At 36.3% G+C, this 22876-nt stretch overlaps 1 protein-coding gene across 2 annotated transcripts in view; it reads right to left on the minus strand.

Annotated features, from left to right (window-relative positions):
* NSF (N-ethylmaleimide sensitive factor, vesicle fusing ATPase) overlaps positions 1-22876 on the minus strand; it is a 121072-nt gene that overhangs the window by 90609 nt on the left and 7587 nt on the right. For both annotated transcript variants that reach the window (XM_008149570.3, XM_028157475.2), the window contains exons 2-8: positions 17644-17729; positions 15157-15256; positions 13008-13047; positions 12154-12320; positions 8634-8741; positions 7796-7871; positions 5213-5368 (exon numbers count right to left, since the gene is read on the minus strand). In XM_008149570.3, coding sequence (XP_008147792.1) covers positions 5213-5368; positions 7796-7871; positions 8634-8741; positions 12154-12320; positions 13008-13047; positions 15157-15256; positions 17644-17729 — 733 coding nt within the window. The remainder of the gene's footprint in view (positions 1-5212; positions 5369-7795; positions 7872-8633; positions 8742-12153; positions 12321-13007; positions 13048-15156; positions 15257-17643; positions 17730-22876) is intronic.

The raw sequence follows: 22876 nt of genomic DNA on the forward strand, positions 1-22876 counted from the left end.
GCTCCATTGTATTCCATAATGAGGATAGGAGAACGTAGCACAGTTATTTAATCATTTCTTTACTAGGTTCAAACTTAGACTTCAACTTTATAGTGACCAAATTATTGGTCTATACATAACTCAACTATAGTTGCCAGCAAGTCTAACCCATTGGTGACACTATAGACAATTCTGCATCCCCAAAAGATTTTTCTCTAAAATTTGTCTATAAATAAAAAAATGCCAGCTGCATTTGCATATAATTTGACTCTGAGATATAGGCACAGCCACATTATTTCTATTCAAGTGTAAGTAAATTCAACTTTTAAAAATTAAAACCAATGGGAAAATTAATTCAAGGTTAAAAATTTCAATTTATAGAAAGGTACCAATAGTATTTTTTTTTTTTTTTTTTTTAGAATGTATGCTTGATCTCTAAATTCTACTGTAGAGATTTTGGAAATCACATGGTCATAAGCCATTTTCTTCTAATTAAAAAAAACCCAAAACTTTATACATTTCCCAACCTGAAGTTAGAATTAGTAAATTATTAAACTGTTACATTCCTCATATCCAAGTATCATCTATAAGTTCTTTGTGGAAAACCAGATGGGGGAAGTTTTGCATCTCTAACCAGCGAGCAATTGCTTTCTTTTGCTTTCCTAATAAATTACAGGCAGACTTGAACAGATGTCAGGTTGGCATTCAAAACCTAAAATATAGCTGAAAAGCAAGTTATGACTAATACAAGGGAAAAAGATGAATGTCAGAAAGCTTCATTTTTTTCTTCTTTTTTTCAAATTTCAGATAAGCTCTTTAGCCTTAGGGTTCCTTTTACAGAGCCCTGGAGTTCGGCTAGATGTCTTAACCCCCATTTAAATTGCAATCTCTGCTCATGAGTGGGGGTGTGAAAATGCATTTTGAGAGTGTCAGTGTTTATGTTAATCTTAGCAAGAACTCCCTCTCTCCCTAATGTGGATGTTCAAAACCTTAGCGCTCTTTCTTCCACTCTATTTTATTCGCACTGTTCTTAGCATCTGAAAGATGTCTGCATGTGATTGAAAGGCTCCTTATCTCTCAGCAGTTCTACTTCATAGAGTAACTGCAGTCTCACATATGATAGCAGAAAAGAGTTGCTTTCCTCTAGAATTTCAAAAGAAACCTTAAAAATACAGATTGAAAATGGGCTTAGAGAGGGAGGCACAGAGGAAAGGGGACCAAAAAGAACACACTGTCTGTTTGGAAGAATGGGGCACAAGATCACAACAAGTGGCTTTCCTCCCCACTTGGTGGCCTGGATATCTACAAGGTATAGATCTACCAAAGGACAGTATGAGGCTTGAAGATTTAGTGTCTCTACACCTTTTTCCTTCTAGCTCTAAAATGGATAACTTCTACCAAAGCCCCTTTCCTTGGATACATGTGAACCTAGTCCTAAAATGACATTAAGGGATGCTAATTCTTTAACAATTATTCCACTGTTCTTTGAACAAGATTTGTGTGTTTTTTTCCTCTCTGACATTTACAGTTTAGAGGTAATTGCCAGGGGTGCTGAAAAATGAAGTTTCTTTGCAGAAACTATCTTTGCCAACAAAAGAGCTACAATGAGAACTGAGGAAATCAATCGTTTATCCTGAGCACTCTCCAAAACTGCATGCAAAGGACTAAATGTGGCAAATGTATATATTCAGTTGACATCTGAGTATTCTCAAGGACGGCAATCAGCTGTTGAGTTTATTCACCTGTACTTCCAGATACTGGTTCTTGATGCCTATATTTCTACCCTGGCACTCAAAAGGTGTTTCTATTATCCCACAAAGTAGGATTTAAGGTCATTCGTAACTAAACATCCATCATTAAAGGGCCTGGAGTATATTCCGACTAAATAGTTATTTGGTATTCACTAAATGCAAGGTATAGGACTAGTTTTCTTGTGAATGCTTTTATTTACTTCCAAGGAAGAACTACCCTACAGGGGTTTGGGTGAGTCCAACTGCTACAGACAAGGAAAATGTACATAGTTACGCTGATGAAAACAACAACAACAAAAACAAAACTGATATTTCCCCTAAGTAATCCCTTTTCCTATTTCTACACACGGCCTTTCTTCCTCTGTCTGTAGGACGGTAAGTGACTTCCTTTCCCCTTTAAGGCGTTCCTTAATTAGAATTCTATAAAAATATTATAACAAAAACAGCAAGGTATATATTACATAATTGAAAGTACTTCAAGAGAGAAACTAAAAGATTGGAAACTAACATAACAGTAGGTTTTGCAGTTGCTCGTATGAAAAATAATACAACAATTAATAAATAATAATGTAAGAATAAACTCTGTTTTGCGTACTCATAACTATAAACCTACTTTTGCCCCATCCTGTATAGGACACTTATTTCATGTATATTACCTCATCTGATCCCCAGTTTTGTGTGTCTCTCTCTGGTTAGTCCTTTTGTCTTCCTACATCTCATCAGCAACATTCTGCATGTATCTAAACTATATTTTCAATTTTAAAAGAAACATGAAGTTTTACAAGCAAAAAAGAAAGAACTATATTACCTAGAAGCATAATTATCAGTCTCATAAACATGACACAATAGAATTCTAAATTTATCACTTTTTGAGCTTCCAACTTTGATGTACAGGCAAAAGATCCATTTAGTTAAGATTCCTGTTTGCAAAGTAGACATAACTCTAGACTTCATGGTAAAGATAATGATTTGGTCTCAAGCCAAAAGTATAAAAGTTCTCTGCTTAAATCAAAATAAAACAGCCCCATAATTATTCTTTTCTAATCATTTTTTTTCATTTGAATTGATTTAACTAATCATACCCAGTGTCCAACTGGATCCCACAACCATACAGGTTTATCTATTTAGTTAACCAAGAGTAAGCAAAAGAATCAACCAATTTTGTTTCTACCTGGCAGGGTAAAAGAACACAAGGTATATATAAGAAGGACTTACATAGCATTATTTTATATTCTATCTAAAAGTAGCAATTTGCATTTTTATATACTTTTACCACCACCTAATGAGAACTTTATAACCACACTGTTCTTGGAGTGCAATAAGTCCTCAAAATTAAAAGTAAAAAAAGAAGCCTCTATCGGAAAATAGGGAATGACACATGCATAGCAAGAGAATTATTTCACAGCAATTTTAACATTAAAGTAAGTAGCTTTAGGACACTGAGAATCTTTATTCAGAATAAAGACAATGTCTTTCAATCCAGCTCAAAAGCCAAGGTAGCTTTATATTTATTCTTGCTTAAATCAAATTTATAGCATATGTTTCTTGATGGGAAAAAGCCATGAAGAGAAAAGATATATTACTTAAAAAACAAACAAACAAAAAACAACAGAACTTTATTTTTGTCTAATCAAATTAGTGTAAAAATATTAGAAAAATAAGTACATAAAAAGAGCTCTGGATAGTAGCACTCACAAACAAAATTCAAATCCATGGTCCTTAGTCAAAAGGCATGTTAATAAAAACAAAAGCATACTATTATCATTTAATTGGTTTCGATATGGGTTGCAGAAACACAGACTAAAGTCACTCAGAATGCTGTCTCTGTTCTGGTTTAATTTCAAATTCTTTGACAGCTGGCAAAATCTCAAATCAACCAATATGAGTTTTACTCCTTTATGAACTACCTAACTCAGACAGAAGCCCCAATGAGCAGAGTTTAGATAATGCACAAACACAAAACTATAGTGTCTGAATAGCTGAATCCTCCATAGTGTCCAATGGTGAGAAAATATTCATAATATAGTTTAAAAGTATGGCTTTACGGTTTTACAGAAGCAGTTATTCTTCGGCTTGTTGGCTGGATAGTATAATGCTCAAAGAAACAGAATCATTAGACTCTTTCTATATCAGAGCTCATTCTTGAAATCCAGAAAAAATATTCTACAAGAATAAATTACAACATTTGAAATCCTTTTATCTCTGCCTATACTTACAATATACTTAAATAATATTTTCATCTTGATCAAAAAAGTTTTATGGAGTATGCCTCAAAACACACATTGCCAAGATAGTGAACTATCATGCTTTTTACTATTTTCCAAATTAAAATTGTTTTTTTATGGAGTTGGCCTTTGTATCTTTCAGATAAAAAAGTATGTTATTGCCATTTCAAGGTGTATAAAACTCAGGTGATGAGGGTCTCTGTCATTTTCTCTTAATCCAATTCCAAATTCGACCTTTACCCAGTGAACAGGTGTGTGCTATGCCTGTAATTTATCAGAGTGAGCGACCAGGCAGAAAAGCTACCAACAATAGGAGGCTAATAGAACCAAGCCCTTAGTGCCTAGAAAGCAGTTCTTATCCCCACCATTATGAATATACTTTATCTCCTGGTAGCAATTGAAAGATAAAGAATGATGGGGGTGAGAGGAGTAATATATTCATATTCCTCCAGCTTTTTTTTGGATACTGTTTTTATACTAATAGTCTGCCAGAAGCTGTTATGTTATAAATTCCTTTCTGAGGTATTCTGTGGCTCACATTCCAATCCAACTTATAATATGGATATGAAAACAGTCATTACAGCATTTCCACTAGGGCAAATAATGCCACTTCACACAGATAAATTAAATAAATCTTCAAGAAGAAAGTGATAAATGAATAGTGCATTTTTTGTATGTAATATGGAAACTCCTATGAATACCCTACATTTGTCTTATTGGATCAAACTTATCAAACTTAAAAACATACCAAGTATCCATTTACTAGGTATGAAGATGTACTAATTAAGTAATGCAACAGCACACTACAAAGAAGCAGCAGCTAATATTAGAAAATGCCCACAGTCTAATAGATAATAATTATCCAGCAGGGTAAATCTGACCCATAGTGTACCTTTAGAGTCAGGTGAGATTTTTAAATATTCCCTATGCAAAACATTAAAATAACTAAATAAAATGATATATCTAAATATGTACAGTAGAAAAACAGACATGAATAAGTAAATAAATGAATAAATTTCAAAAGCGGAGCAAAACCACAAATATTTCTATGATTTCTCCATATATTTAAAATGTAGTTTTAAAACTTCTAACTTGTCAAAGATTTTTTAGGCAAAAAAATTTTTAGAAGAAGTTAAAAGAGAAAAATACTTTGGAAGGTCTGAAGAATAATTTTAAAACATTACTGAAAAGAGACTTCATGACATTTATTTTTAAAAACAATATAAGGTTTTATCAAGTTCTCCTTTTTAAACTCACCCATCTGTTCCACAATCTCTGGAGGAAACACTCGGGAAGCAAATGCTCGTCGAAAAATATCTGAAAATTCCTTGTCCAGACCTCCTATTCCCATTTTTTCAAAGTTCCAGTCAGGATTGATGATAGACTGGCGATTTTCCTTAGTTTTAGCTTTGCCTATGTTAAACAAAGATGATCAAATGTGAAACAAGAACTTCATCAGTAAGTATAGAAAGACAGACAGACAAGAGCTCATGGGCATCCTCAATGAACAAAGGAAGGCTAGCCTTATACAAAGATGAACAACATGCTCTTAGCTGATTTTCTAATAAGAATGAGTTTTGCTATGTTAACTATTTTGTCTGGTCCCCCTTTAGGGTCAGTAAAAAACTTTCAAAATGACTAGCTAAACTCATGCTGTAGTCCGTTTGTAATCAATCCATGGAATCCTAACCAAGTTAACTAATTTGGTTGATTAGAAGAAACACCATGTGCATATCTGATGAAGACAACACCAGCTGCCAGAAATATAACTGAAATCTAGCAGTCCCTCAAGGCTCCTAAGGCAAGTGTATTTAAAAATACATGTATTTATCTAGATTAAATTTATAATTGAGTATATGAACCCCTCAGCCTGGGAAGATGCACTGAATAAGTTTGGTGTCTTATTTGCTTTTCTTCACTTGTACATCAAAGTCTAAAATCATCCTAAAGTCTTTAATGATTTCAAAATTCGTGTTTTCAAATTCCCAGACACAAATTATTTCACTTAAATGTTATAGTGCCACCTAAAGTAACTCCAGAGAACCACATTAACTATCACAAATACAAAGAATAAAAGTGCCTTGGAATAAATACATTACTATACATAAAAAAGTAATATTATAGGTTTTATTAAATTAGGGAAGAGAAGGTTGCATTAGAAAAAGTTTATCTTAAACAGTAGTTTTATGGTTAAGAGTTTTGTGGATTTAACATTTCCTTTACAAAGCTACGGAAAATACTTTTCTTACACTCTACTGCCCTCTTGTGGCCAAACTTACTGTATGCTAAATCACCACAATTTTATTTTCCAAAGGGAAAAACCTATCAATCACACCTTCGCAAAAATTACTTAGAAATACCCACACTGTATGAAAGTCACGCAATTCCCTTGAGATAACTAAAAGTGTACAAAACATAAAATACACTGTGGAAATATATTTGATCAGTAACAGGAGATTTTGAGTGCAGCCAGGATTGCTCAACCAGGAGGTCACGGTTTGACTCCCCATCAGGGCACATGCCTGAGTTGTGGGCTCAATACTGGGTAAGGGACATGCAGGAGGCAGCAGGTCAATGATTCTCTCTCATCATTGATGTTTCTATCTCTCTCTCCCTCTCCCTTCCTTTCTGAAATAAATAAAATATATTTTTAAAATAACAGGTTTTGATATATCCCACACCCATAAAATGATGTATATAGTTATTAAAATTAATGTTGAAAGGTGTATTTATTAAGATGGTTGAAATACATTAATCAGAAAGAATAAATTATAAAACAGTATGAAAACAGAATAAAATTTAAAATTTTTGAAGTTGTGTGAGCTGTGTTTGGGTGTCTATCCATATTTTATAAAATAAATATTTTACTTTATAATTAAGAAAAACAATAAGAGGGATTAATAATTTATGAATTAAAAAAAGGCTACACATTCCAAGAAAATTAAATAACCTTGGATATGACAGTATGCAACCAAAGAAAATTCTCTACTTTCTATTGGAGTAAACATCAACTTAGTTATTAAATTAATAAAAAATAATAACTGCTGTAAAGTTAATGGAATTATTATTCTGGTGAGTTACTCTTCTTAAAGTTCAATCTGTTTTTAAAAGTGGGGCTAATATAAAAGAATAGGACTACAATATGAATCTGTTGGAAAGACTTTATTTACCTGCACATTTATCATTTAACTCCATCACTAATCAAAGTGACACTAGTATTGCATTTAACATACAATCAGGTGAGGGACAGTCTACAAAATAACTGACCAGTTCTCAAGGTCATATAAGACCATGAAAGTCTGAGGAACTGTCAGAGACTGGAGAAGATTATGGAGACTAAACAACTAAATGCAATGTGGGTCCTGAATTAGATCTTGAAAGAGAAAAAGGACATAATAAAAAACTGGTGAAGTCTCTATTTAGTTAGCAGCAATGTAACCATGATAATTTAGCTTTGGTAACCATACTATGGTTATTTAAGATGTACATCAGAGGGTGCTGGTAAAGGGTATACAGAAATTCTGAACTACTTTTGCAAATCTTCTATAAGCCTAAACTTATCTCAATATAAAAACTTTAAAAATTAATTTTATCTGTATCTTTTTCCTTATTTATAGTGTGGTTACTAGGAAATTAAAAATTATATATGTGGCTCCCATTGTATTTTTATTAGACAATGCTGATCTAGTGACGGTTTTAAACTTTTACTACATTAGCTCATTGTGATTTTGTGAAAAGCTTTCTCAAGGGAGATACCCCTATTCTCTTTCCCACTTGAAAATCACTGTAGTTGAGTCACATGTAACAGAGTTATTCAGAATCTTCTAAAAACTGTCTTACCAATAAGATTGAGTGATGAATTTTCTGCTTTTTCAAATGCAACTTGACTATTTCCAAGAACCAGTCCTAGTTCAATCTGTACAGAAAGACAATAATTAGTAGTCTATAGCAGACTTCTGGACTTCTTAAAGCAAAGTCAAAAACAAAGAGGAAATGAGGTCTCTCTGAGCAGAGCAAATCTTCCAACTATCATCTAATTTACATTTACTTTTGTCATAACTACCTTTCAATTATTCCTGTTTTCTTTATTTCAATGCACATATCTTTTCCTAATGCCTGTCTTATTATTATTTATTTACAGTACATATTATCTGCATTCAACCAGGATTACAAATTTCAAATTACTAGTAGGTCTGCAAATAAGTGTATTTTATGCCATCTATTCTATATATATAAAAACCTAAGCGACTGTTGCGACCGGTTGACCGGTCACTATGATGTGCACTGACCACCAGGGGGCAGATGCTCAATGCAGGAGCTGCCCCCTAGTGGTCAGTGAGCTCCCACAGCCAACGTCCTGCGGCCAGCCAACCTCCCGCGGTCCCTCCCCGCAGCCGGCCAACCTCCCACGGGGAGGATGACTAGGTGAGAAAGCCCTGATCACCCCCGATCAGTGGCCAGGCCAAGGGATCCCACCCATGCATGAATTCATGCACCGGGCTTCTAGTATTTTAATAATAATGCTTGCTATAAAAGCAATTTTCTCTCCCTACTATAATAAAGGAAAGTGCATAATATGAAAGTAATCACTGAGCAAGAGAATGGGTAGAAAAATTCTATTAATCTGCACAATTTACATCATAGAAATTATCAAATAAAAATTATCAATAAAACATACCTTTTGTCTTTTACCTGTCCCCTGCTCTCCCTTCAGGATGCTGGGATCCATGGCTTCAATATCCTTTACTACTAAGCTAAAAAGCTTTTCATTGAAGCTAAATACAAGCTATGTAGAAAAAAGGAAAGGGCAGAAATATCACTTTATGATACAATGGCTTCACTCTCACATCATCAGCAATATTCTCTAAATGCAGAAAAGCAGCTTTGTCCTATGTGTTCCTCTTATATCTGCTTCATGGACAAACTACCCACTAGCCAATGAGGGGAAAAGGGAACTAACATTTATTGAGTTATTTGCTGTGTACCTAACAATCACCACAGGTTATGTAATTAATAGTCACAAACTCTTTTGGAAACAGAAATTATTCCTCAGTTTTAACTAGTGAGGAAGCTGAGATACAGAGATGGGCTAAGCAATGTGACCCAGAGTCACAGTAAATGACAGTGCCATGAATCAGCCTGGGTCTGAGACTCTGATATCCATACTTTTCTAAAACCAATACCAAATGCCTGCCACACGAGTGCAGAGACAGCATCAGATGCATCCATTTGCCAAGTATTTATTGAGTGCCTTTCACAAGCTAGGCCCTCTTCACATGCTGGGGTATAACAGTAAATATAACTGGCAATGTTGATTGCCAATCCTGCTACTACTATTTACTTTGAAAGGGAATAAATACTAAGAACAGTGATTTGGGGTAAGATATGTATTTCTTCTCTATATTATGGAGGATTTTATTTCATGGGTTTATAGACATCCACATGTTATTAGGTTTAAATTATTACAAATATCAAAGCATTTTCTATTAAACATTCTTCTAAGCATTTTCTACTAAAATACTAAAGCTAAAGGAGAAGGTAAAAACAATGAAGTTTAGCTCGGCCAGTGTGGCTCAGTGGTTGAGTGTCGACCTAGGAACCAGGAAGTCATGGTTTGATTCCGTCAGGGCACATGCCTGGGTTGCAGGCTTGATCCCCAGTAGAGGTTATGCAGGAGACAGCAGATTGATGATTCTCTCATCATTAATGTTTCTATCTCTCTCTCTCTCTCCCTCTCCCTTCTTCTCTGAAATCAATAAAAATATATTTTAAAAAACCCACAACAACAATGAAGTTTAGCAAGATGACTTGAACTAAACTATCAGTCCAAAAGTGTAGGAATCCAGAGGAATATAATATAGCCCCAAATGCAATGGATAGGTAGTCAACAAATATTCAGCTAAAGGTCCTCTTGGAGAGCCTTCCTGGACCAAAGTAGCACCACAGTGGCTCCCTAGTGCATCATCCAATTTACATCAACAAAGTACTTCAAGTTCATGGCATTTCTTTCTTATTTTCTGTCTTCCCAAACTAGAAAGTAAGTTCTATGAGAGTGGGGATTATGCGTATTTTGTTCACTGCTGATCTGTAGTGCCTAAAATGGTGGCTGGAACATATAAGGTATTCAATATACACAGTATATTTGTTTAATTAACTGACCACTTGACTAATGGGTTCGTATCTCAGTTATGCCCCTGGATGTGTAGCCAGGGGCATGTACTAGGTAATTTACCTTCTCTCGACCTAAAATTCCTCATTTGCAAAATGAGGAGGTTAAATAAAATAAACTCTGAGGTTCATACCAATTCTAGTATTCTTAAAAACAATAGTAAGTGTACTGTATCCTTTTCTTGTCTATCATTAATTCAGTTTCTATTCACAAAGGTTTGATATTATAATGTGTGGACTATCAAATTCTTAGTCTTGTTCCAAATCTATGCCTTTGAAAATGAGGATGAAAATAAATAACACTCTTTCACTCCAACAACTCTTTCCTTCTACCACTTCTCTCGTTCCACATCTTACATACATTCCCATGTGAGAGACTGCAAGGGAGTCCAGGTGAAGTTATAGAGATCAGAATGCTATAAGCAAGGATTCTCAAATATTTTAGTCTCAGGATCCTTTATAAGAATACAAATTTTTGCCCAGCCAGCGTGGCTCAGTGGTTGAGCATTGACCTACCAACCAGCAGATCGCGGTTCAATTCCCGGTCAGGGCATATGCTCACGTTGTGGGCTCGATCCCCATTGTGGGGCATGCAGGAGGCAGCTAGCTGATGGGTGATTCTCTCTCATCATTGATGTTTCTATCTCTCCCTCTCCCTTCCTCTCTGAAATCAATAAAAGTATTTTTAAAAAAGAATAGAAATTTTTGAGGCCCCCAAAAAGGCCTTTGTTTATATAGATTATATCTATTGATGATATTTACCATATTAGAAATTAGAACAAAGGAACTTAAATTTTATTTATTAATCTAAAATTAACTAATAAATCCATGATGTGTTAACAAAAATAACATTTTTAATTTATAAAATACTCTCTAATGTCCAAAATAAAAAAACCAAAGTTGGAAGAGTGACAGTCACTTTTTCACAAATCTCTTTCATGGAAGACAGCTGACCCCCATGACTGTTTTAGCAGTCGATGTGCTGCACTAGCACATATCTACAAAACTGCACCATTTGCTCATCCTATATAATAAAGAGCTAATATGCTAATTAGACCGAACAGCAGAACGACCATCCAGACAGAATAAGAGGAAAAAGACACATATGTCTTGGTATTAATATGAAAATAGCTATTGACTTTGCAAACCCCCTGAAAGAGCCACAGGACCACACTTTGAGGACCATGGCTATGGAGCTATGATAGGAGGAAGGAATTAGGAGTGGTTAAGAAAAGTCATAAAGAAGGGAATAAATGTAAGGGCACAGGAGCAATAATTACTTATGTATTTACTAGAGGCCCGATGCACAAAATTTGTGCAAGAGGCTCGGCCCTCGCAGCCCCGGCTGCCTCAACCCTCGCAGCCCCGGCTTCGTCCGGAAGGTCATCCAGACAGTCGTCCGGACAGTCGTTCTGCTGTTCGGTCTAATTAGCACATGAGCTCTTTATTATATAGGATGTGTACAAACACAGAGCAATTTATAAATTCACATACTTTTTAAGAGTACAATTTTAAAAGGACAGAATTTCTTCCTAGGAAGTTAACAATATGATATTAAGTGAAGTCCAAACAAACGGCCATCATCAGCAATACCATTTTAAAAAAGAGAAAATCAGGGCTTCAGAGGTTCTATGAAAAACCTGAAAATATACATACATAATTTCCTTAAGATTCTCAAAGAGGTTCATAACCAAAAAAAGTTAACAACTACTTTTCTACAGAAATATATCATTAAAGAGAAAGGCACCCTAAGACTATACAAATGCCCCACAATTAGCAAAGAAGAAATTTGAGACATGTATGTTCCCAATTTACAGATAGAAAAGCTGCTGTAATCATATATCACATTGTAACCTAAGGTGTCTTTAGAATTTTTCTAAACATTTCCCTCACTTGTTATCACTCATCTTAGATATACCTGTTCATATGCAAAGCTACTCTCAGTTTTTTAAAAGTAGAATAATTTTTGGACAACTACAGGGATTAGAATGTCTATAAAAAGTAAGAAATGAAAGAAAATTTCAAGCTACCTGTTGTCCCACTGAGAATGCCTGGTTGTTGAACTGTTGAATAAATTCTCCTGCCATCTTGTCGGTATCATAAGGATTGGAGTCGATGCTTTTTTTCTGCAGGAAATCAATCTCGATGGTCATTGTGCCAACACATTGTTTGGTCTTGTCAAACGTATATAAGGACACTAGGGCAAAAAAAGAAGCATTTTTAAAAATCACAGGGACACCAAATACTTGCTGTGTTCCAAGTAACTAAAAGTTTCGCCAAAATGAATCCTAACAGAACTGAACCAAAAGGGGGCTTTACAGCCCTAGCCGGTTTGGCTCAGTGGATAGAGCCCTGCGGGCTGAAGGGTCCCGGGTTCGATTCTGGTCAGGGGCACGTGCCCGGGTTGTGGGCTCGATCCTGGGTGGGGGGCGTGCAGGAGGCAGCCAATCAAAGAATCTCCCTCATCATTGATGTTGCTATCTCTCTCTCCCCTCTCCCTTCCTCTCTGAAGTCAATATATATATAAAAGGGAGGGGCTTTACGTGGCTGTCATTAAGAGACACAGGCACAGATTTTAAAACATAGTAATAATCACTAGAGATGTTCTCCCCCATCCGAATCAATTCGAACATACTGAACAACACTCTCCTTCTACTTTTATTCCTCCCTCACCCGACTCTTGTGGGGAAACCACACTTCCCCGCTACCTCCAAAAGGCCTCTGCATTTTCCTCAAAACAACAGTTTCATAGATCTAACCAATAATATGATTATAATGAATGTGCAACGACCTAACAACCAGTAACAGGAACCTGTACAGATCTCCAGAACTATGAGAAAATCTTAAAGAAAATCTCCCTCAGGTAGCTAAAATATTTACCTACCTTCTATTTCTTGCCCAATAGAAAGTCCAGCCCATTTTCGCTGTAAAATAAAAGAGAAAAAAATAGACACTTAAAGTCAAATCAATCAAAATTAGATAAATGAGGAAAAGAGGAATTTCTCTGAATTTCAGGAACACATTCAAAGACCAAAACATGGTAAGCTCTTTTATGTTGAATTGTGTCCCACAAACAGATATGTTGAAATCTTCGTCCTGGCACCTGTGAATGTGACTGTATTTGGAAATAAGATCTTTGCACATGGAATCAAGCTAAGATGAGGTTATATCAAATTAGAGTGGGTTCTAAGCCAATATGATTATTGTCCTTATAAGAAGAGAAGACACACTGATATATGGGTAGAAAGTCATGAGGCGAAGGAGGCAGAGATTGAAGTGATACATCTACCAGTCAAAGAACAACAAGGATGGTCAGCAACACCAGCAGCTAAGCATGAACAGATTTTCCCGAGGGCCTTCAGAGGGAGTGTGGCATGCTGACACACTGATTTCAGACTTCCAGCCTCCAGAACTGTGAGAAGAAATTTCTGCTGTTGTAAGCCACCCAGTTTTTGGTACTAACTTGTGACAGCAGTCTAGGAAACTTATGCACATCCATCCCAAAACATGCAAAGCTTGCCTCTTTACAGTAAAGCCAGCACCACTGAGTAGATGCTCATTTGCGTAGTATAACACTCCTGAAGCTCTTTGTAGTATCAGATAGTTCAGTACTCTAAATGTACGGGGGTTAGTTACACTGTTTGTGACAGTATCACAGAAAGAAAAACATTCAGTTCAGAAAAACCACATTAAAACTGGTCAGACAATGTATACTGAAACCCAAGCAGGGATTCAAATCATTAGATGGCTACAGTTAGTCTCTGTGTACCAGCCAAAGGATTCTCTCAGGCATTTGCAGCCAGACTTCAGCTTCTCCCCAGGTCCAGACTGGTTACAAAGGCAATAATGTATGGAGGCAGACCCAGAATGTGTTTAGGCAGGAATTTGGGACTGGCTTGGTATAGATTCAAAATCAGTAACCACTGCTAACACTCCAAAGAACAGTGAGAAAAATAATTTTTGGCTGAAAATCAATACTTTGTCTATTCATCTGAACATGTGGATTTTGTGGTAGATAGCTAAGAGGATGCTGAATTTTAAATGTGTACATTAAGTGCTCTCCCTTCCACCATAGGTCACTTCTCCCTCCTCTCTGCCCTTCACACCCCTCTTCTGTAATATCCCATCCCACACACAGCCAACCTGAAATTTAGCAGCATGCTGTTTAAGCCCAGACTTGGGGTCACAGAGAAGCCACATTTAGGTTCTGCACTTCAATTCCAAAGATGGCCTCAAAGTATGATAATAACAGTATCTATAGTATGGGGTTGTTTTGAGAAGTAAATGAGCAAATACATGCAAAAGTACTTAGAATCATATCTGGCCTACAGTAAATGTTGGAGGGAAATTTTTTTTAACAGCAAAAAGACAAGGAGAAATAGTCAGAAATCATGAGTAAATCAATGCTTATTAGAAAGAGGAGGGGTAGTATTTACAGTACTTAAGACTATGAGATCAGCAGCACAAGCAAGGAAATAAGGAACAATAGAACACAGACTAGTACCTGTGGTGCTCCTAGATTATGGATTGTATGTCTGGAGCAGTGCAAGGCAATTTTCCCTCTGAAGAATCCACCAACAGTTACAAATGTGATCATTATCCTTCCAGTCATTACTGGAGCCCAGCAAGTTAGGTTGTAATTTGAGATAACAATTACTCATATCATATTCTTTAGTCTGACATCACTGCATTTAAAAATCACTATTAATAGATGTCAATTTTATAAGTAAATGCTATTTTTATATCTTCTCTGTTACCCTGGAAGTTAACATGAAAATAACTTAACGCCTTATCAGATAGCTAACTGATATTACTGCAGAATTTTTTAAAATTAGAAAAAAAAATCAAAGTAATAAAAGGCAGACACAGTAAAATTGGCAATTCAGGATATATCTTTAAATTCCCAGTATATTACCTAGATGTTTTTCTTCAGCATGGATCAATAGCTATAGGAAGACTGATGCTTGCTTTAAATGGATTGCTGCTTCTACGACCTTCAGGAATGGAAGAGAAGAAATTAACACCTGAGTTACCTGAGGTAAGCTGAATGCGATGCTCCCTGGAACCACTGATGGATGGGTCCTCAGTGTAAATGTGTACCTGTGGTTGGGAGAGGTCCTCACAATCACATGCCTAAAAGACAGAAACACAGTCAGTACTCCATGTCAAAGGAGATGAAGAATACCACTTCCAAATGTGTTCATTTCCAACAACTGAGACTTGATGATTACCAGGCGGGAAAATGGCATTACATGACAGTCCGGAAGGACTAGGAGCACAAATTTCATTTCTAAAAAATGTGAGCAAGTCAAAATGTTTTCCAGGCATAAGGAGCACCTTGGGCCAAACACACATCAAGCAGAATGAGGACCAAGTTCAAGAGAGTAGGGTACATATCACCCAAAATATAAACTTTATTACATTTCCAATTTACATAAACTGATAACAGTTTTTTTATAGTTTACATAAAACTGATAATAGTGATTTAGTCTTTAATATTAAGTAAAAACCAGATGAATTTCCTCTCCTGAGAATTATTTCACTTCAAAATAGAATAAAGGGAGGAGAACCAAAGATAGAATAGGGTATGGCAGCAAAAAAAGTTAGTTTTCAGGACAAGTATTTAAATCTCTTTGCAGACTCTCACAATAGGTTGAAGCAGTAATACCTATAAAACTAAAAAGATGGTAAAAAATTTTTACAAAATATGTCAGCTTTCATATATATATTTACTATTTCAAAGCATTTTATGCTAATTCACCCTGTTCAGAAGTTACCTATAAACAGATAAAATATAGTCATTTCATGATAATCTCTTACACCAAGAAACTACCAAGAACTGTGTATAAGATAGAAGCTTCAAACTGTTATGTGCTATCTTTTTAAAATTATCTTTTAGAAAGCTATAATTTTTAATATTAATGGTTAATGTTTCCATACATATCAGTTTGCCACTAAAACACAAGTTCCTTATAGCTACTGTATTTTAAATAACCCCTTCATGAGCACAGTGAACATTTGACATATATAAAAGAATTCCATAAAAAAATTCTCACACTGATTATCCATACTGCAATTTATATGTGGAGAGTTCTGTGTTCAACTGAGCATCACAGAATTTTAGGAATGAAAACAATATTAATACAATCATGCAGTACAGATCCTTATTCTGAAGCTGAAAAACCACAGATTATTACCAATTCTAACTCTGTGAAACTCATGTATTTCACAGAAAAATTAAAAACAAACAAACAAAGCCTCAGTTAAAATCCTGCTTCATTAGTTATAGGAAGATTGGTGCTTGCTTTAAATGGATTATTCCTTATCTCCCTAGTCTGCCTTAGGTACAGCCCCTTACCTCTGTCAACCTCAGAAACATATGGATGGCACTGAACTTGGTAGCAGGGCCTTTAGAAGTTCTGGCAGTGGGGTACCATGAATCAGTTAAAATAAATGACGTTTATTTTAACGTCATTTTAATAAAAATGGTTATAGCCCTAGCTGGTTTGGCTCAGCGGATAGAGCGTCAGCCTGCGGACTGAAGGGTCCCGGGTTCGATTCTGGCCAAGGGCACATGCCTGTGTTGCGGGCTCGATCTCCAGTAGGGGACGTGCAGGAGGCAGCCAATCAATGATTCTCTCTCACCATTGATGTTTCTATCTCTCCCTTTCCCTTCTTCTCCGAAATCAATAAAAATATATTTTTTAAAATACTTATAAAGATTCTACATTTGTTGTGCATCTTCCAATTTTCATGCCTTTTAAAATATCTTAGCATCACTGATCAAAATGGCTAATATTTATTGAGGACTTATTAATGTGCTAGGCACTGTCTTAAGTGCTTTATTTGTATAACTCAATCTTTACAATTATCATCATCCCCATTTTACAGATTGGGACAGAGACACAAAGATGGTAACTTACCCATGGTCACCAAGTTCATAATTGGCAGAGTTAGAATCTAAACTCAGACAACCTGATTTTGGAGCCAAAAACCTAATGGCAATGCTATATATGATTCATATGACCAGTATGTTTAGTTCTGCTAGGGCCGTGGTCGGCAAACTGCAGCTCTCGAGCCACATGCGGCTCCTTGGCCCCTTGAGTGTGGCTCTTCCACAAAATACCATGGCCTGGGCGAGTCTATTTTGAAGAAGTGGCGTTAGAAGAAGTTTAAGTTTAAAAAATTTGGCTCTCAAAAGAAATTTCAATCGTTGTACTGTTGATATTTGGCTCTGTTGACTAATGAGTTTGCCGACCACTGTGCTAGGGAAATCCATTTTAAAAAAGTTATAAAAAACAATATATGCTTTTAAAAATGTTATAGTTATGAAAGTTTAACACAGTTAAGACTGAATTACACAACTCTTTCTCATCTCTTCCATTTTCTAATTCAGCAAGAGGAATAAAAAATTATTCTCAAAAAAAATTATTCTCAAGTTAACTAAAAAATAAGAGCTCTCTAGAACTTTCTAAAATACCATCTAGCAGGTTAGAAGAAAAACAAAGTTAGGTACTCACTGGCCAGACTGGAAATCTTTTTCATTCACAACTGCACAGTTGGTTAAAGATAATTCATCTGTAGGACATCTCGCAGCTTGCATACTCTATAAAAAGCAATGATTAGGAAAATGAAATTATCTTTTATAACCTTAAAGAATAGTTTATGCCTTCCTGTCCTCTATTCCTCATCCCCTGATGTAAAGGCCTATTGTTTTTACTCCCAGCACCCCTTCCTCTGTGATTATAGCAAACCCTTCCTTTGGAAAACTGTTCCTTCCTCATTGCACATGCTTTTGTGGGCGTGCCAATCACAGCACACATACCACCACATAGAGTCCTATTCCCCCCATGGGGCCTTATGTAGAGCAGTAATTAAAGAAAGGAATTCTCCCTTGCCTCACCACCACATGAAGGAGGACTTTCTGCTCCAAGAATAAACCTATCACAAAGAAAGCAAAGTAACAGAGACACAAACAAACACCTTAAAACAGAGACCTGACAATCAAGTTAAAATCCTTGAATCCTGAACGTTGGTTATAAGCCAATAAATTCTCTTTTTTGCTGAAGCTTATTTGAGTTGGTTTTCCACCTCTTCAAAGAGAAGAATTTAAACTGACTCAAACACAATGAAGTAGATTCAATAAGTTTGATAAAGTATATCATGAAAAGTATAGTTTTATAAGAGATCCTAAGTGCCTCTAAGCCATGTCTCCTATAGATTGAGAAAAACCAAATTCTAAATATCTCCCAACAAAGATAATTACAGGTTTACATGTTTTAAAAACAGAGCATAACAATCTTATAATCAACAGTGACTAGCAAAACATTCCTTCATATAAAGTATTTATTAACCAATAACCCTCCCCTGTTCTCTCAGGTTTCCTAGTTAGTAAAATATGGCACTTGTAGTCAGTCTTTTATGACTACAGTGCCCATTCTTCAAACCTCAAGCCAAAGCTGATTAACTTTGTCTCCCAAACACAAATTTATAGAGGAAAACAAATTACTTTTTGCTTCGCTTTTGTTTTAACTAAAGGCTAGTTTCAATAGTTATCCCAGTTGTCTAGAGCAGTGGTCTCTAAAATGGGATATGTGCATCTCAAGTTTGTCTGGTAATCCAAGTATCAAAATAAACTGAATTTAGAAACTGATCTCAGAATAGGTGTATTACAAAATATTAAACCAAGAGTTTAAAGAATAATGAAGCTATCACTTTACTTTCTGTATTACTAATAAATAAAATAAAATTGAGAATGTATTTTTCATCTTTAGCTCATCCTTTTTATTTATTTTGATATGTGTTTTATTATGTATATAAACTATTCAAGTATAAGTTATAAATATATATACATATAAATGATCAATACATTTTTTACTTATGGGATTCATGATAAACTGTTTGAAAATCACTAATTTAGAACATGAGATGAATAAAGTCTAGGTCATAAGTTTGATTTCTGAATGAGACAGTATTTTTATCCACGGTCACAATTTGACAAGTCATCTGACAAAAATATACCCAGCCTTTTAGTTTCCCACCTACCCTGGGGTCTCTTTCACCTACAAGACATTACCATTTCTTTAAATCAACATTTTATTGAAGAAAAACATACATACAGAAAAATACATACATTGCAAATGTTTGGTTCAATGAATTTCTACAAAGTGAAAACACCCAAGGTAACCAACACCCAGTTGAAGAAAGACATTACCAGCATTCCATACTGCCCAGCTCTCCCCCACCCCCATCACTAGATTTTTGCCCCAACCACAGATAACTACTATCTTGTTTCTATCACCAGATAAAAACCTTAGATTAGTTTTGCCTGTTTTGAAAATTTTATATATAAAGTGGAATCAAACATCATGTATTATTCCATGTTTGACTTCTACCATTCAATTCAGTAGGTCCCAGGTTACATCGGAGATCCGTTCCTATGGCACAATGTAATGCGATTTTCGCCATAAGTCGGAACCCACCTACATAAGCACCTACATTACTCACATGGAGCACATACACAGCAGTAATGAAGCAAAACAGTAAAAAAAAAATTAAAAGAAAGATTACAATTCCTGACCTTTACTTGTGGTAAATAAATAATAAAAAACATAAAGCACATACGTACATACGTCGAAATGATGGAACTTTTCTTAAAAATAAATAAATGGGAGATGGTGACGTAACCATGAAACGACATACGTCGTAACCCGAGGACTGTCTGTATTATGATTGTGAGACTCATCCATGTTGTGGCAATAGTTCACTCATTTTCATTTCTCTTTTTTTTTTTTCTTTTTTTTTAATTTTATTGATTTTTTACAGAGAGGAAGAGAGAGGGATAGAGAGTTAGAAACATCGATGAGAGAGAAACATCGATCAGCTGCCTCTTGCACACCCACTGTTGGGGATGTGCCTGCAACCAAGGTACATGCCCTTGACCGGAATCGAACCTGGGACCCTTGAGTCCGCAGGCCGACGCTCTACCCACTGAGCCAAACCGGTTTCGGCTTTCATTTCTCTTATAATATATAATTACTAGAGGCCCGGTGAACGAAATTCGTGCACGGGTGGGGGCGGGGGAGGGGTGTCCCTCAGCCTGGTCTGCATCCTCTCCAATCTGGGACATCCCCCTCACAATCCGGGACTGCTGGCTCCTGACCGCTGGCTCCTAACCGCTCGCCTGCCTGCCTGCCTGCCTGCCTGCCTGCCTAACCACTTCTGCCTGCCAGCCTGATAGCCCCCTAACTGCTCCCCTGTGGGCCTGATTGACACCTAACTGCTCCCCTGCCAACCTGATAACCCACAACTGCCCTCCCCTGCCGCGACCCACCTCCTCGGCCAGGACCTGCCTCCTCCGCACGAGGCAGCGGAGATGCTGGGACAGGCCTCCTCCACGCCGCGCGGAGCCATGGGACCCCCCAGGCCTCACCGCACAGAGTGGCACCAGGCGCCCCCCTCTGCTGTGTGTGCAGCCATCTTGTGACAGCCATCTTGTGAGACATGAGGGCGTGACAACTACCTAGGCTATTATTAGTATAGATATTAACATACCACCATTATGTATCCATTTAAGTTGTTTCTAGTTTTTAATTATGAATACTGTTGCTATTAACATGTTTGTACATGTCTTTTGAATGATATCTGTATACATTTCTATTGAATATATTCCCACCTCACCCTCCAGTAGAATGGCTGGGTCATAAACATCCATGGCATATGTTCAGCCTAGGGAGTTTTGTCTAAGGTATACAATGTAGTGTTTTGATATAAGTATACCTTGTGTAATGATTACCACAATCAAGTTACAGTTACCATTGTGTGTGTGTGTGTGTGTATGCCCATGTGTGCATGGTGAGAACACTTAATATCTATTCTTTCAGCAAATTTCAAGTATATAATATGTTATTAACTATAGTTAATACTATCTAGCATTTTAGTCAGGGTACCAAATCTACTATATGCAAGAAATAACTACTTTCTTAAATGTTTGGAAATTGGATATAGGTGAAGGTATTAAAGGGAAGAAAAGGCATCTGGATATAACTAGGTTGAGCAAACATTTGGGAAGAAGTCTGGAAAAAAAATCTTCAACAATTTATAAGGAACTAAATGGGAGAGCTTAAAATGCTGTTAATGGCTCTCAATTTTAGCATACATCAGAATCACCTACAGAACACTTAAAAGAGATTGCAGGGGTCCTGGTTGGTGTGGCTCAGTTGGTTAGAACATCATCCCGTGCGCCAAAAGGTTGCTGGTTCAATTCCTGGTTAGGGCACATACCTAGGTTGTGGGTTCAATCCCCTGTAGGGGCAGATATGGAAGGCAACCTATCAATGCTTTTTTCATATATCAGTGCTTCTCTTTCTCTCTCCCTGTACCCTATTCTGGAGAGGGGAGGAGAGGGGAGGAGAGAAGAGGGGATGGCAGGGAAGGGGAGGGGAGGGGAAGAGTGAGGAGGGGAGGGGAGGAGGATTGATTGCAGGGACCCCCCTACTCAGAGCTTCTAATTTAATCAGCCTGGGTGGGGCCTGAAATTTTGCATTTTGAACAAGTTCGCAGGTGATGCTAATTAGCTGGTCTGAGTCTCCACTTTGAGAATCACTGTACTCAGTAAAGAGAAATAAACTTCATAAAAAGAAAACAGAAATACTGCAGGTTCATTTCCTTCTACAATAGATGAGAAAAAATGTGGAAAAGAGGCTTCAGAAATGCTCTTAGTCCATTTCATCATTTAACTTGGTAAATATAATTAAGTTTATTTTGATTCTTAATTAGTAGTAAATTGATTAGAAGCAATATATACAAAAAGCAGTTATCAGACTCAATATCTGCAGGTGAAGAAAAGACTGTATTGGAGTCCAGCAGCTGTTTAAAGTTATAGCTATACTATCTCATTAATGATGTAGATAACAGAATAAACAACAGTGGAGTATTCAATAGCTTGGCAGAGAACATAACATTAAAATTCAAACTGAAGACACTGTCCAAAATGATTATTTATTAAGGTATTCAGAAATACATGTTCATTCATTCATTAAAAAATTATCAATACTTCCATGCCAGGCTCTGTTCTAAACAGTGGGAACTGTCTTTTATCCTCTCACAAAATTTTGTTAATATTATTCTCTAGGAGAAAAGTAACTAGGATAACTAACATTTTTAAATCCCCTAACACAGATGTTCTTTGGAAGACCCAGAATTAGTGATAATTACTATATTCATTACCTGTCAAACCAAGTAGGAAAATGTTCATATGCACCTAACACTAAAGACACCTTACAATTTAAAAAATCCACCAGTGAACCCCTAAATACTCTTTGTTATTTAGTGATTTTAAAAGTAAATGTTAGATTTCAAAAATTATATTATTTCTTTTTCTTTTTATAAGCAAAAATTTAGAAAATCACCGAAGTAGGGGAAGTGAGTCAGCTGGGCGTGGGCTCAGGAAACAAGAGGCAAAAGCAGGGCCTTTGGAGCTTAGGAGAAAGAGAAGAGCAAGGAAAACTCATCTGGGGAAAGAGGGCGACGGAAGGAGCGGGCAGGCTCTATAGAGCAGCCGCCGACAGTTTCTTATTTTAACTTAATAATCTTCCCACTTTATTACCAAAGATCTATATGGTTAGTGCAAAATACATCAGAACTTTAGCACTTCGTTCTGAATTTAGCAAAGGACCAAAATACCCTGCATTACTCATAAACAGCTGATGCAAATTCATTTGGTTTCAAATCTATAGAGCACAAAGTTGTCAC

The sequence above is a fragment of the Eptesicus fuscus genome, chromosome 20 (genome assembly GCF_027574615.1).
Source record: "Eptesicus fuscus isolate TK198812 chromosome 20, DD_ASM_mEF_20220401, whole genome shotgun sequence".
Taxonomy (NCBI): domain Eukaryota; kingdom Metazoa; phylum Chordata; class Mammalia; order Chiroptera; family Vespertilionidae; genus Eptesicus; species Eptesicus fuscus.